This window comes from Danio rerio, chromosome 10 (assembly GCF_052040795.2).
Source record: "Danio rerio strain M-AB ecotype USA chromosome 10, GRCz13ab, whole genome shotgun sequence".
Classification (NCBI taxonomy): domain Eukaryota; kingdom Metazoa; phylum Chordata; class Actinopteri; order Cypriniformes; family Danionidae; genus Danio; species Danio rerio.
In genome coordinates, this window is record NC_141030.1 from 21511082 (window position 1) to 21527016 (window position 15935).

Sequence of the window (15935 nt, forward strand, 5' to 3'; positions counted from 1 at the left end):
TGTTTGTAGGACTAGTTTATCTTTTAGGACTACATTTAGTTTCACATACACTAATCCGACAGAGCAGAGAGACTGCTGATGGAGTCTTAGTGGTCTGGCCTCACATCTTTGTCTCTATTTTTAAAAGCACATTTCATGAAATATTCAACCAATTCTTTCAGCGTTTTCAGCTGTAATGCACTCTCCTGACCCCCTTTAGCGTATATGATGCAGTAACCGGAAAAAAAAGCTCTCCACCTTCACATGCTGATCTTGAATTCAGTGCCGCAGGGTTCTGTCAATAATTTCCTTCCTTATGCAGAATCATCCGACACCTCTTTCATAACAGTTTTACCATTAGAGATGCAATGGTGTAAACAGAATTGTAAGATAGATTATCACCATCAATAATGCAAACAGTCTACTCTCCTGTAGTGGATGTCTATAAAAATAACACAGTCTTTTTTTTGGCTATTAGTTCACCAAAAATGAAAATGTGCTCTTCATTTGCTGACCCTCGAGCAATCCGAGATGTAGGTGACTGTTTTTCAGTAGAGAATTAAATGATTCTCAGCTAAAACTGTGGTTATTATAAACTGTAAGTCAACATCTATAGGAGTTTTAAAAGTCAAGAAATATACAGCCAAAATATTACATGTTTATGATACATTGAGATATAATGTGAAACAATTGGTCTGAAACAAACAAACATACAAACAACCAAAAAACACAACAAAACATATTATAACCTTTAATGAGCAACCTTGGTAAACATGACAGTCACTTGCAAAATCCCACATGAACTAATGCCGTTTGATTAATTAATAGGATTTTATGTGCATTTTGTAAAAACTTTCCAACCCAGGCTTATCTGATTATATACTCCAATATATTTCTGGAGAGTGCCAAATACATTCTAGTTTTTGTTTTCACGAATCCGCCAGAGGCCACTTTTGCTTTTTGAGATCTCAAATTTCTCTTGCTAGTGCCATTCAGATCTGCTGTTCTCACGTAAATCCACCAGAGGCCCCTGTCGACTGACTGACTAACTGACCAGCGGGAAAGTCATCCATACAGAGGTAAGCGGTTAGATGGTAAGCGCACAAAGGAAGGGGCCATACCACCAGTAGCATTCATTTTAAAGCCGAAATGCTGCCATACGTACTTCTGACTACATAATTTCCGATCTCCAGAAATGTATAGGGCTAAGTTTTTTTGTTGAAATTTTACCTGTGCCATTAGCCATTAAAGCGATAGTGCATCCAAAAATTAAAAATCTGTCATCATTTACTCATACTAGTCTTGTTTTTTTTTTTTTTTTTTTTGTTAAACACAAATGAAGAAATTTAGAAGAATAAAAAAATCAGTAATTCAAAAATCAGTAACCATTGGCCTCCTTAGTATTTGCTTTTCCTGGATGTCAGTTATTACAGGTTTCCAACAGTCTTAAAATGAATTTGATAAATTGCTTTTCTTAAGAAGATAACACCCTGCTGAAAAAACAGCTTAAACTAGCTTAAAGATGCTTGGCTTGTTTCAGCTTGTCGACCAGCCTGATTTCAGAGGGGTTTTGGCCATTTCCAGGCGGGTTTTAGCCATTTCCATCCTGGTCTTAGCTGGTCAGGCTGGAAAATGACCAACCTGGTTTAGCTGGACATAGCTGGTTTTGGCTGGGCTACCACCCTGGCTTGGCTTGATCATCTCCCAGCCTAAACAGCTTAGATCAGACTGGAAATGACTGGAAACCAGCCTGGAAATGTTCAAAACCCCTCTTAAACCAGGCTGGTCAACCAGCTAAAACCAGCCCACCAGTCTAGGCTGGTTTAAACTGTTTTTTTTTTTTTTTTTTCAGAAGGGCAATTTTTAATTTAAGGTTGAACTATCCCTTTTCCTTACTTTCGATGAATCACCAAGGACCACAGTTTGAGCTAAAACGGTTCTTGTTCCTCTAATGAAAATAATCACCTTCGGTGGCCTGAGGGCGAGTAAAACAGCAGCCAATTTTCGTTTTAGTAAAAGGTTAAGTATTAAAATAACATTGGCTGTACTTCTGGGAATTATCTGCATGGAATTATTATGCAGTGGAGCTCAAACGTGCAAATTTTCGAAGTGTTAAACATGTATCTGTGATGGTTTGATCACACACATCCAGCACTCTTTCCTGTAATCTTTCTCTACTGTCTCTAGTGCATCTATGAAGATAGGATGAACTTAGTGCCGTATAATAGGATGAACTTGAAGAGGATCATGATTGAAAATTCAGATTTTTAAATATTGAAAACCTAAAATACCTTGTCAGATTATAATGCAACCTCTGAAGTGTAAAAGTGAAAGATGTTAAGCTATACAGTAGGCAACATTCTTTGTTTTTTTTACATGTTATTTTTTAATGCACTAGGAACAGAATTTTTATCGCTGAATGTTTAAGTGGGAGGGTGAGAAACGAGAGAAAGATTAGTGTGTGTGAGTGTGTGTGACAGAGGGAAAACCAGTGGGGGAGTAATTCGACTTCGCATGACACACACAATGAATTTGATGACACACTGTGACTGAGGAAAAGCTCTAAAAGCGAAAACTATTATATGTAAACTACACGCATGCTCTACTTTCGAGATTGTTATACATAAAACGATGAGATCTTTTGGGATCTCAAGTCAATTGACAGCAAAATTATTTACATTTTTTTTTTATTCAGAGATCATTATCATTTTTTTTTTGGAACAGTGATGGTGCAATGAAAGCTAAACATCTCCATCCCCTGGCGGTAAATGCACATTGCCCATGTATACTTCAAGTTTGTAGTTTATTTAGCTAAAAGTCTTCTTTGGTTTGTTTACAACGAGAATTCATTCTTTCATTCATTTTCTTTTCAGCTTAGTCCCTTAATTAATCTGCGGTCGCCACAGTGGAATGAACCGCCAACTAATCCAGCATATGTTTAATCCAGCATATGATGCCCTTCCAGCTGCAATCCATCTCTGGTAAACATCCTTACACTCTCATTCACATACATACTCTACGGACAATTAAGCCTTTCCCAATGCACCTGTACTGCATGTCTTTGGACTTTGGGGGAAACTGGAGCACCTAGAGCAAACTTATTTATTAATATAATTTATTTACTTATTCATTAATATATTTGTGTATTTATTTATTTATTGCTTAAACAATGAATAAATAAATGAATAAATAAATAAATAAATAATTAGATAAATCCACAAATTCTTGCATAAATAAAACAATTAATAAATAAATATGCAAATATATATAAAACACTAATTGCAGCATAAATAAATACTATTCCCCCAACATCCTTGTAGTTTATGTAATTATTAATCTGCTCGCACTGTTATTTGTTTATGTAATTATTTATGCACGTTTTTTTTGTATATTTATATTTATTTATTTGTGTATTTATTTATTTATTAATTAAGGATTTGTGGATTTATTTATTTGAGTATTTTTTTATTTATTGTTTTTGCAGGTTTCATCCTCCATATATATGTTCTAAAAATGATTAAATAATTAAATTGATTGATAAAACAAGACTAAAACGTTATGTTTATAATTTATAATATATACATGTTCATTATCCAATAAAACAATTCTCAAATACATATCCTCATGTACATAACTTATAAGTAGGCCTATTATAAAATTAATAAACATGAATCAATCAATAAAAACAATCTATTCTGGGGAGAAAATAATGATTATGATGATAATAAGCAATACTAATATTATATTGATTAAAAACTAACATATAAACAATAAGCAACAAACAAACAAATAAATACATAAATAAATATAAAATTATACAGTGCAAGTTTAAATACAAAGATTTTGTTCTCTACACAATAAACTATATAAATACACTTTCATTTTAGAATGTGCGTTTCATGATGATGATTCAAGGGGTCCATGGCATCTGAAAGACTAGAAAACATCTCGAACAAAGGAAATTCCTTTTTATGTGCCTCCCTCTAGCGTGTATTTACTGTAGTTAAATATAAACAAACAAAGAACAAACACGTGGAAAGAAACCCATAGGTTTGTCTCCCTCTGGTGGGTGCAGTTGATGATACGCATGCGCATTGCAGCTGTAGTCAGTGGTGGGCGGAGTGGATGCGAGGATGTTGAGTTTGTGACGATAAGCAACGAGAATGAGAAAAAAAATGACGAAATAACTGTGATCGAGGACAACTAGCGGTCGCCAGTTCGTACGGTACTGCGCAAAAGGGCCTGTAAGTCTTGTCGCATCAAAACTGCACGACTGAAACGACATTATAAAATGAATTAAATATTTGTGAATATCTTGTAGTCGATAACTGTAAGAATGCTCGAGATGGCTTATTCTATTACAGTGTGTCGTTGCACCCTGGCGCTCAATAGCAAATGGCTGTATTAGTTTCAGTCAGAACCACATTTACAGTGTTTGCATAGTTGCATCGTCGAAGTGGTCGCGGATATTGAACATCACAATAAACATTGACATGATTCATGAAGGCTTACTGCCACAAAAAAAAAAGAAGAAAAAAAAACATGGTTTGCATGTAATATCAGGACGACAGATCTCAGACGTTTGAAGCTAAATAGGCTTTTCTTTATCTTTTTTTGCCAGACTTCCTTTGAGATCCTGTGACTTTGTAGTGTTTTCTAAAAGCACACTGAAATATAGAGCAATAGAAACTGTGCCTCGAGGTTAGGTCTTAGCTTCAGCAATGAAATACGCAGTTAAATTAATGGAGTGTCAACGCTTTCAAAATGCTTTATGAAGTAGATTAACATATTTTGGAAGAAATATCAGTGTTTGCAAGAGAAATGATAGTATGGACAATTATTTTCACAAATAACAGATGAATGTCAGATGATTGAATGAGAAAATATATTGAAATAGTATAGTACCCTGAACCTCACAGTTATCAATAGTTTTACAACTATAAAAATGTTTAAAGCCAAAGTAATCAGAAATTAAGCATGGGTTTTCTAGTAGGATCAATGAACTATTACTATAATAAACCCATTTGTTTTCCTTATGGGATGGCCAGTTATTATATTTACCATTCAGGTTGAATAGTAGAATACATATACATATGTAGTAATAAAAATGTTTGGAGAAATGGGAGGTTAAAACCTAAACTAGAAATGCCCAAACTAGGCCGTGGGACAAAGTTGGCCTATGGTAACCCTTAATAATATGCCATTTTATGGTAAGCCATGCCATCTGAGAAGAGAGGGAGAATGATGGGAATCCTTTTTAGATTGTCAATTAAAATTTAAGATAACTCTTTGTTTGTTTTATTGTTTAAAGGCGAACTGAAATGAAATGTTTCAATGAAATGGTGTAAATAAGATTTTGTTTAAATGTGCACACTGTTAACCGCCAATGCAGAAACATTTGTGAGGAAATTAAGTCAAAGGCAGATTCTGCTTGACTAGTGTGTGTTTAGCATTAAACTCCACTGTGTTATAAATGTGATTGTTTATGATTTTATTGCAAAGTTGGCTTCTAAAAAGTTTTGCTGCATTAGTTAATACAATATAAATTATTTTTTTCTATTTATTTAGAAATAATATTCAATAAATTATGAAATTACTTATGACAACTTTAATGTAATATAGTTTTGTATATTTACCCTCGGCCCATGGCTCTCAATGATATTTGGTTTTTGGCCCTTCATATGAAAAAGTTTGGGCACCCCTGACCTAAGCAGACTACACATGTTGGTCCATGAAGTTGTTCTAATCCAGAGCAAAATCTCTCCTTTATAATCTTTAAAAGGGTGGAATTAATCTCTTTGTAGCATGCAATAGTTTTTAGCCTTTTGCTTCTCTTACATTTTTCTGCATTTATTTTGGTTGATTGATATATACATGTTTATTTTTACAGGATATATATACATATATATATATATATATATATATATGTATATATATATATATATATATATATATATATATATATATATATATATATATATATATATATATATATATATATGTTTTCTGTTTATATATACCAGTTTACTTTTTACTTTTCTCTTTTTTCTTTCTTTAAACATACACAATGCTTCACAAGATAAAATCAGGATTAAACCACATCGATTACTCTTAAATTGTTTTTTCACCAATTAGAAACTCAAAACTTTTTACATGAGCAGAGAAATCTCAGGTTTGGAAGTCTTGTTTCATGTTCTAAAGATGAAAAAAAGTACAAAGATGAGTAAACAATGTTACAATGTTAATTTTAGCTAATATAATCATTTAAAATGCATAAACTGCAAAATAAGTAGTGTTGAAAGCAGTGTGAGTTTAAAAATATAGGATGCCCATTACTACAAAATACTATGATCGATTGCCGTTTAGGTCCATTAACTGATTATTCGTTAACCTTAGTAATGCTAGATGTGATTACTTCACATTGTTATTGTCGATCAAAACTCAAGCACTGTTGCCTGTTAATTGTAAGGCTGGTTGGATTAAGAAAAACAATACATAATTGATCATTTAATAGAACTCTTTAATGATTAAATGCAATGACTAATAGACGGTGTGTGCATCCATGTTAGCAAACAGATGAATAGTTGAAAGTCCAAATTGTATTTTCAGTGCAGCTTAGAAGGGCTTCAAACAAGTGCATGAATAAGGGTCAGGTCTAGTGAAACAAGTGGTCATTTGTAAAATAAACAGACATATTTTTTAAACGCAGATTCTATTCTTGCACTAGCTCTGCGATGCGTGTCCATTACTTTATGACATTAAGTTATGCTTGAAGTCCCCAGAGCTAGTGCGTAGCTTTGTCCATTTCAGTTTTGAAGACATGAATATCTTGAATGTTATCAGAAAGCTTTTCTAACTCTTTATTAAAAACCATTGTACTCCGTCTTTAAGGTGTGTCAATTAAAAGGCTTACCAACAAATAATTATTTGTCAATTAATAACTGGCATCCATAGTTCAAAACTATAATCAGCTTTCACAACTGCAGAGACTCAACACCTGTTGGTAATACAATAGCATGCTTTTAATCACAGAATAAAGCCAGACTATACTTGACACAAAAGGTCAAATTCAGACACATTGTTGTGTTATTACAATGTAATAGTTGATTAAATTTTGAACGAAAAGCTTACAAACAAATCTGTTTTTAAAAAAGTATGTTTTATTCATTCAAATGATGGTGCCAAACAGCCAAAACATCGATGTGACAGACAAGCCTATACATATGGATGTGAACTTATTCACTCATGCACTGTAAAACCGTAAAAAACATTGTTTGTGGAGTTTTTTTTATGATTTTCTGCTAAAATGTTGAGAGATTGAACTGTTGAGAGGTTGAGTGGTTGTGACTGAAGTCAGCTGTAGTTTTGTGTTTCTCTTCAGTAATTTTACTTGCTAGCAGCAGACATCATTAATGCTCAATTAACACTTACTTAATCACTTGACTAACTCTACTTCAACTTAAATGGAGTAAGTTTACAGTATATAGATTAGTTTTTGAACTCAAATAATTGTAGCAATTGGTTTCCTCAAACGGTTTGAGCTTACTTAACTTACTTTTAAAGTTGAGTTTTAAAGTGCTCAGTTGGTTTGAGTTCTCTTCATTTATTGGATTTTACTGTGCTAAAATTGCTGCATGTACTCAAATGGATTAAGTTCACAGTACTCATTAGGATTAGTTTTTGAACTTAAATGGTTTGTTGCAAACGATTTCCTCAAATGGTTTGAGTTACCCTAACTTATTGGGTTTTACAGTGTGGTCAAGATGAGCTTTTGTCATTACTTTCAGCAGATGTTGTCTTGGAATAACACATTATTGTGACTAAACAATCAGAATCATCTATACCAGGCAACCGTGAAGAGTCTAGAACCGTGAAGAAAGAATAAATGAAGACAGTCATGTCTTTTACACTATTGTGATGTCTGATTTTTGGTTACAGATCATTTGAAGCCCATCCAGTGGGCCGCTCACCCTGTGTGACCTCTTGTTTAGATCACTATGGGGAACACAAGCAGTGAAAGGGCAGGCATGGGCCAGGAAAAGGCCAACCGAAGGGACAGTCGAGGAACTAAAGAAGGAGATCGTCCAAAAATCCTAATGGACAGTCCCGAAGATGCTGATATTTTTCATGGGGAGGACTTGAAGGTGTCTGATGGATGTGATTTATTGGTTTGCTTGTGAAGAGATTTAATTGTGGTTTTGATGTGGTGATCATGTGTTTTGTTTCTATTAGGCACCGTTGGAAAAGGAGGAATTCATTGAATGGAGACCCGACCTGGGGAGCAGCGAAAAGACTGACACTTTAGATCGACCCACTGTGTTTCGCTGGACAGGAGCTGGAAAGGAAGTGTATATTTCTGGGTCTTTCAATAATTGGACCAATAAGATTCCTCTGATTAGAAGGTACATGAATGTTAATGGTTTATAATTCTGCTAATTGAAATGAAGAAAATATTAATGTTAAATGAAAAATCTGATTTTTTCATAATTGTCTATTTAAATTTATGACAATTTTATAGTTAGTGTTTAATTCCTTAGTGTTTATGTCATAAATTTCCACAGATCTTAGTTGTGTCCACTCACAACTTGATGTACAGTTGAAGTCAGAATTATTTTGATAAAATCCTTTGATTTTAATTTTTTTTTATCTTTGGCAAATAATGATAAACTGATCAAGGAAATTTCCACAGTGTCTGATAATATTTTTTTCTTCTGTAGAAAGTCTTATTTGTTTTATTTCAGTTTTATTTAGCCCCTTTAAGTTATTTTTTCCCCCGATAGTCTACAGAACAAACCATCATTATACAATAACTTGCCTAATTTCCCTAACCTTCTTAGTTAAACTAATTAACCTAGTTAAGCCTTTAAATGTCACTTTAAGCTGTATAGAAGCATCTTGAAAAATATCTAGTCAAATATTATGTACTGTCATAATGGCACAGATAAAATAAATCAGGTATTAGAAATGAGTTATTAAAACAAATAATTCAGGGGGGCTAATAATTCTGATTTCAACTGTAGATGTGTATGAAACGCTCTACACTTCACAATGTACTATAAATAAAGTAAAAATGTATATAATAATTATGTAAATATTTAGGTAAAATAAAATTATGATAGGGCGAGGCAGTGGCAAGTAGGTAGTGCTGTCGCCTCACAGCAAGAAGGTCGCTGGGTCGCTGGTTCGAACCTGTGTGTGGATGTTTCCCAGAGATGGGTTGCGTCTGGAAGGGCATCCGCTTCGTAAAAACTTGTTGGATAAGTTGGGTTCCGCTGTGGCGACCCCGGATTAATAAAGGGACTAAGCCGACAAGAAAATAAATGAATGAAAAATTATGATAAAAAAATTTTAAATGCTGCCTAAAGGAAGTCAATACACTAATATTACTACCTGAAATGAAACAAATAGGCAATGTATTTTGGTGTATTTTTTTTTGTTTTGTTATTTTGACCAATTGTCATTTTATCCTCTACAGACATTTTATTTTAAATTGACAAGAAAAATCATGAGTAGTTTGCAAACAAAACAAACTTGTGTTTTATGTAAATGCATAACTGTAATCATATTTTATTGGTATGTTTATGGTTGTGATAGTTTGTGTTGGCCTATTTCTAAGAAAAAGCACTTAAAGCTTTGTTATTTTTACTGTTTAATTTTTTTCTAATAAGATCTGGCAACATCAATCAACGCATTTTATCCAGTACACTGCAAAAATGGTTTTCATTCTTTGTCTTGTTTCTAGTCCAGATATCTCAAGATTCTTAAATAGGGATGTAACAATTCAGCTGACTCACGATATGATGTGATTCACAATACTAATCTCATGATTCACGATTTAGTCACGATTTTTAAACAAAACTGTTTGAAAGAATTTAAGGTAAAGAGCCCTTTCATTCTTTTCTTAAATTCTGCATATTTTTTGCAAAATAATACATTTCCTGCCATAACTAAATTGCTATTTTTAACATAAATAAATTCTCCTTTCCAAAAATGAATAATACAAAATAAAAAAGACTCATTAATATAAATAAAGTAAAATTGTGCTGGGGTTTTACATTTTTAAAAAGAATGTTAAAAAGAATCTATGTTTTTTGACACAAGGTGAGGTCTTTTTTTACAATACTGGTCACATTAACAATGCTGATAAGAAGATTCTTTCATCTGGGACTGAGATGGCTGGTGTGGAGAGGAAAGCCTTTCCTAAACCAAAGAGCAGTGTGTACAGAGGTGGTCAATAGATCCCCCTCTGATCCAGGAGACAGGCCACTGGCATAAAAAGCTGATCATAAAATGACTAATTATATAATAGGATAGAGACAGCAGTTGACCATGATTATAAAGGTGAATAACTAATCTAACTCATAATAAATTAGTATAAGTATCAGTGTGATACACTTAAGAGATAATCTTGCACATCTTTAAATATTTAATACAAATAAGCAAATTATTAAAATATGCATAAACTAATTTGAAAAGGAAAGGGGAAAATAATCTAATACCTGCTTCTGTAACAGAACAACTCTTTCAGTCTGAAAAACACCTTCACACTTTCACTATGAAAACACTGATGCACTATGTGATCTCTGTAGCACTCGTCGGAGCAAGCGTAAGCTGCAAATCCTACAGTCTGTTTAGTTTGGCTTATTAATAGTTTTTTGCATATAGATATCTGTGACAGTAGTTTTTCACTGTGGTGATGGTTTCCGTGCATCATATTCTTTGTTCTGTTAGTGTAAGTAAATGTCTTTTTGCAGTATTTGCACAAGGTTTGTATTTTGTCAGGCCCACTTCACCACCGTCATTTTACTCTGCCGCCCCACCTTTTGCTCGCCACTCATGTGCAGGTAAAGCGAGATTGTGCCTCCAAACACAGCGCCCTCTCTGTTCAAAACATGTATTGCGATTCCTTTAAAATTTCTACGGATGTGAATCGTCACATATTTGAATCGATTTGTGAACGGCTCACGCTGAATCATTACATCTCTATTCTTAAATCAAGAAGCATTTTCTAGACAAGCAAAACTTTATAAAAAAATTTCCTCAAAACAATGGGCAAAGCAAAATAATCTAATTTCAAAGCAAGAACTAGATAATTTTGCTTACCCCATTGGGAGATTATTTTGCTTGTTTTAGGAAAAAACTCACTTATTTTTTTTACTTATTTCTGAAAACAAGACAATATTTTTTGTTATAGTTTTAGTTTGTACAAAATTAAGCAACGCACAGGTGCAGTGTGTACAATACATGCCATAAGATACACCTCAAATCCAGTTTCTTAGACTCACGTTTTTTCTTCTGTTTTCTTTATTAGTCAAAATAATTTTGTGGCGATTGTGGATTTACCTGAGGGTGAGCACCAGTATAAGTTCTACGTGGATGGACTGTGGACACACGACCCAACAGAGGTGACAGAGACCTCAATCATCATCATTACCAACAATACTTTTAGTAAACCATCATAACATTGAACATTACTTTTCCTCAGCCTGTAGTGACCAACCAGCTGGGCACGGTCAACAACATCATCCAGGTGAAGAAGACAGACTTTGAAGTGTTTGATGCACTCATGGTGGATTCACAGAAATGCTCTGACATGTCAGGTATGAGCCTAATATCCACTCAATTTTGCTTTAAATCTGCTTTATAACATATCGATATCCAGGAATGGTTTTGAACATGATCCATCATGAGTTGTCTTGACTGATTTCAGATCTGTCCAGCTCGCCTCCAGGCCCATACCATCAGGACGCTTACACACCCAAACAGGAGGAGAAGTTCAAATCTCCACCCATTCTGCCACCTCACCTCCTTCAGGTCATCCTTAATAAGGACACAGGCATCTCTGTAAGTATCTACAAAAACCCTGTGCATTAGTGTTGTCAGTGTGACCATTATTATTATAATTCTCTAATAATTTTGATTTTATTTGGTCTGTTACCTTCAGTATAGAAAATACAGATGGAACTGTAGGATTCAATCATTAAAATTAAATTTACAGCAAAATGTTGGATGTCATTGGTTTAACTTTAAGTATTTGTGAATGGAATAAATTACTATTTTTTTTGTAAACTAATTAATAATCATGTTGATGAATACTGTAGTCAGATGCATTCAAGAGCTCTGTCTATAACTAAGCAGTGGATTTTCGTCTGCTGAAAAAGATTGGCTGAAAATCATGCTATTTTTCATCTTAAAGAGATAAACTCTTCCTCCTGCTGGCTTTTACACCTGATGCGGAAAGCACTGCGCTATGAAATGTATGTTCTGCAGCTCCATATTTAATGTCAACAAAATGTGTTTATTTTATTGGAATGTGCTTTACAAATCCAGTATAATTAAAGTTTTCGAGTAAAAATGAGTCTCACAAAATTACTTTATATACAAAATAGTCAGTAAATACTCCAAAGCATTTTTTGATTTTGGATTCAGCCAAGTGCATTCAGAATGTTCAGTTTCATTCCAGAATTTTTATTTCAGTGTATCTCTATCTAAACCTTAAGGATCCAAAATATTATGAACATTGCTCTAAAATATATTCTACGTTTATCTGGGTCAAAATTGTATTACATTTTGTACATAAAGCACAGACAAGTGCCATTGGTTTCAGTCACTTTTTAAATAGGTTTTCTTGCTCGTGTTTTGCTTTCTTTACATTAAGTGAAAAAGTCACAGACCATGTCAAAATTTTTTTAGACCCATTTTATAATAAAAATGAAAGTAGTAGATTAAGTAACTTTAATTTCTTCCTACATTAAGAACACAACTTAAGCAGTTCATTTCCATAACTTTAATTTAAGGTAAAAAAAAAACTTGTCAGTCAAATTAATTTCAGGCTAATTGACAGCCGTTCTTGTTTTCCACCAGTGTGATCCAGCTTTGCTCCCAGAGCCTAATCACGTCATGCTCAATCACCTGTACGCTCTGTCCATTAAGGTAAGGAAGCATCTTATAGAGCTCTCTCAGATGAAGTCATGTTGATCCAAAACCTGTTCTGATGACTTCCTGTATCTCTGGCTCTCTGACAGGATGGCGTCATGGTTCTCAGCGCCACCCATCGCTATAAGAAGAAATATGTCACAACCCTGCTTTACAAGCCAATCTGAGAAACACAGCACTTCTGTCTAGTTTGACTCTGTTAATATAGTAGGTATGAATGTAAATAGGGTTGTACAGAGATGCACTTTAGAGAAATAAAAATCAGAGCCGAATGATAGAAATAGTGTAGAGCAGGGATCACCAAACTTGTTCCTGGAGGGCCGGTGTCCTGCAGATTTTAGCTTCAACTCTAATCAAACACACCTGAACAAGCTAATCAAGGTCTTACTTGAAACAACCAGGCAGGTTTGTTGAGGCAAGTTGGAGCTAAACCCTGGAGGGCACCGGACGACCCTCGGTGACCCCTGCTGTAGAAGAACAGGACATATCTGTTTTTATTTAGTTTTAGTTTCTCGAACATTTTTTGATACACATTGCTCAGTGGGATTGGGGCAAATTTAGTGAATCTGAAACAGCGGAGGTGGTTTTTAAATGTAAAAAAAATAGAAAATAGATCATAGTAATTATTTTTGTTTTATTTTGTGTTGAATTTTAAGCTTGTGTAGATAGATATTAATATATTATTTTATTAAGTATTACATTACATTTGTCCTTGTTATTTAACAGAAAACAATTTTGTTATCAGCAGATATATTTGGGGGCCAAACATAGTAAAAAATGTAGAGTTTAAGAAAGCTTGTTCATTTGAGAAACTAATTCTGTTTTTTTTTCAGTAACTTAAAAATAGTATAATTTTTTAATTTAATATTTGGGTGTTTTGCATTATTATTCAATACGAACCAAATACATATTGCAAACATGTTGACTTTTAATCTGTCACGCGCTCTGATATGAAATGTCACTTTGAATAAATTATTCACCCAATTATAAATGTGTATTATTTTTTAAGATGAAGATCTCATGCTTTTTAAACCATAAATGCCTTTCATGCTTGGTTTCAAGCTTTAATATTAGAAACGAAAGCTTAATTTCCTAGTGTGCACGTTACAGAGTATAACATACTAAATAGTAGGTACTATATTACATTTAGTTTTTAAAACTTAAAACACATACAGTGCTCAGCATAAATAAGTACACCCCTCACAAATCTCTCTTTTAAATTCATATTTAATTGGAAGCTATATGATATTTTATTTGTGCATATACATTAGAATAGTTAGTACTGAAGCAAAATTTGAAGCTTGTCTAATAAAATAACTTATCATAACGGTCCAAAAAACTAGTACACGCAAATTTATGTTATAAGAAAATATTAAATACAAATTAAAAAAAAAGAGGGAAAATCAAGTGAAGCAAAAAAAAAAAAATAAATAAAATAAAGAACGTAGTTGAAATTTTGTAGGTTGTTTTTATTGTTGCAATATTTAGCTTGAATTAAATTGTATTATCTTTTAATTTCTAAATATGTTTGGTGACTAAAATATTATTTTAATAAATATATCTGTTTAATAAATCTGTTTTGTTTAAATGCACTAAAATACATTGCCATATTCACTGAGAAATGGATAAAAATATTCATTTTCAAAAAGGGCTGTACTCAATAAAGCTGAGCACTGTATTATGCAGGTAGAAGTATTTGGACATAAGGCCTTATTTGTCAGCTGAGGTCATGTGGATTTGATGATGCCCATACTGTATATAAATCTAAATGGAGATGTAGTAAAATCTTTTAGTTAAACGGTTTTACTTAATAAAATATATAAGACCTCAATTTATCACCAGGATATCATCAGGAGCCATAAGTATTTAGTTTGCTTTAGAATTTAGTATGTTTTAGTTTTACACTCATTGTTCCAGTAGTGACAGATTGCATTATTGCGACTGTACTAGGGCCACAGTTTCAGCTAAAAAAAATTTCTAATATTCCACTGAAAAATAAAAAAACACTTACATGGATGACCACAGGGTAAGAGAATCAAATTACTTGAAAATATTTGGCAATTTACTGAAGTAAATTCAGTAAATATCTAGTTTGAGACTAGATATTTGAAATTCATCAATGCATAGATTTTGTAAAGCATAATTTGTTTGCAGATGCCATATTTATATATGTGCTGAAATCTATTAACTGACTTAACTGTCTTAATAATACTTAACTGGAGACTCTACGTCTTTGTTCATATTACAAGTCCTCTAGAGTTAAATAGTTGTTTTAGCATTTTTTTATCCATTGATATTCATGTTTGATGGTGGAACTTTTAGCGTAGCTTAGCATAGACCATGAGCCAGATTAGACTATTAGCATATTGCACAAAAATGACCAAAGAGTTTTGATAATTTTCCTATTTAATGCTTTGCTTTCCTGTGAGTTACATGTATAGACCAGTGGAAAATGAAAAGTTACCATTTTCTAGGCTGATATGGATAGGAAATACTGTATACTCACTTTCTGGAGTAATAATCAAGGACCTTTGTTGCTGTACCATGGCTGCAGCAGATTATTAGCTGGAATGAGAGTATAGTTCCTATAGACGTATCGGCCTAGAAAATAATTTTCCTGTGCCAGAACATTGTCTGAACGGATTAAAAATGTGTAAAACTCAACTGTTTGATATGCGAGTTGTATAATGAGCCTATTTTGAAATGGTGTTTCTTTTATATAGTTCATCCAAAAGGAAAACATCATCGAAAATCATTTTTTCACCCTTCACTTTTTCAAAGCATATTTGAGCTCTTTCTTCTGTTGAAAACAAAAGAAGATATTTTGAAAAATGCATGGACACCGTTGACTTCCATAGTATTTATTTAAAGTTGTTTGTTGTATTTTTAGGATATCAGCTTTTTTTGTTTTAAGCAGAAGTAAGTCATAAAGATTTATAACCACATGAGGGAGAGTAAAAAATGAAGTCGTTAATGTTTTGGGGGGTAAACTATCCCTTCTTATCCAATTGGGCCTTTCT

General features: G+C 33.2%; 1 protein-coding gene across 2 annotated transcripts; it reads left to right on the top strand.

Annotated features, from left to right (window-relative positions):
• The first annotated feature begins 4087 nt into the window (after positions 1 to 4087).
• prkab1a (protein kinase, AMP-activated, beta 1 non-catalytic subunit, a) lies at positions 4088 to 13906 on the top strand. 2 transcript variants are annotated; one of them, XM_087269304.1, is made up of 8 exons: positions 4088 to 4223; positions 7971 to 8123; positions 8212 to 8381; positions 11291 to 11384; positions 11465 to 11579; positions 11690 to 11823; positions 12844 to 12912; positions 13005 to 13906. In XM_087269304.1, the coding sequence occupies exons 2-8, from the start codon at positions 7977 to 7979 to the stop codon at positions 13080 to 13082; spliced, it is 807 nt and encodes a 268-aa protein (XP_087125430.1). In that variant the 5' UTR covers positions 4088 to 4223; positions 7971 to 7976; the 3' UTR covers positions 13083 to 13906.
• The last annotated feature ends 2029 nt before the right edge of the window (positions 13907 to 15935 follow it).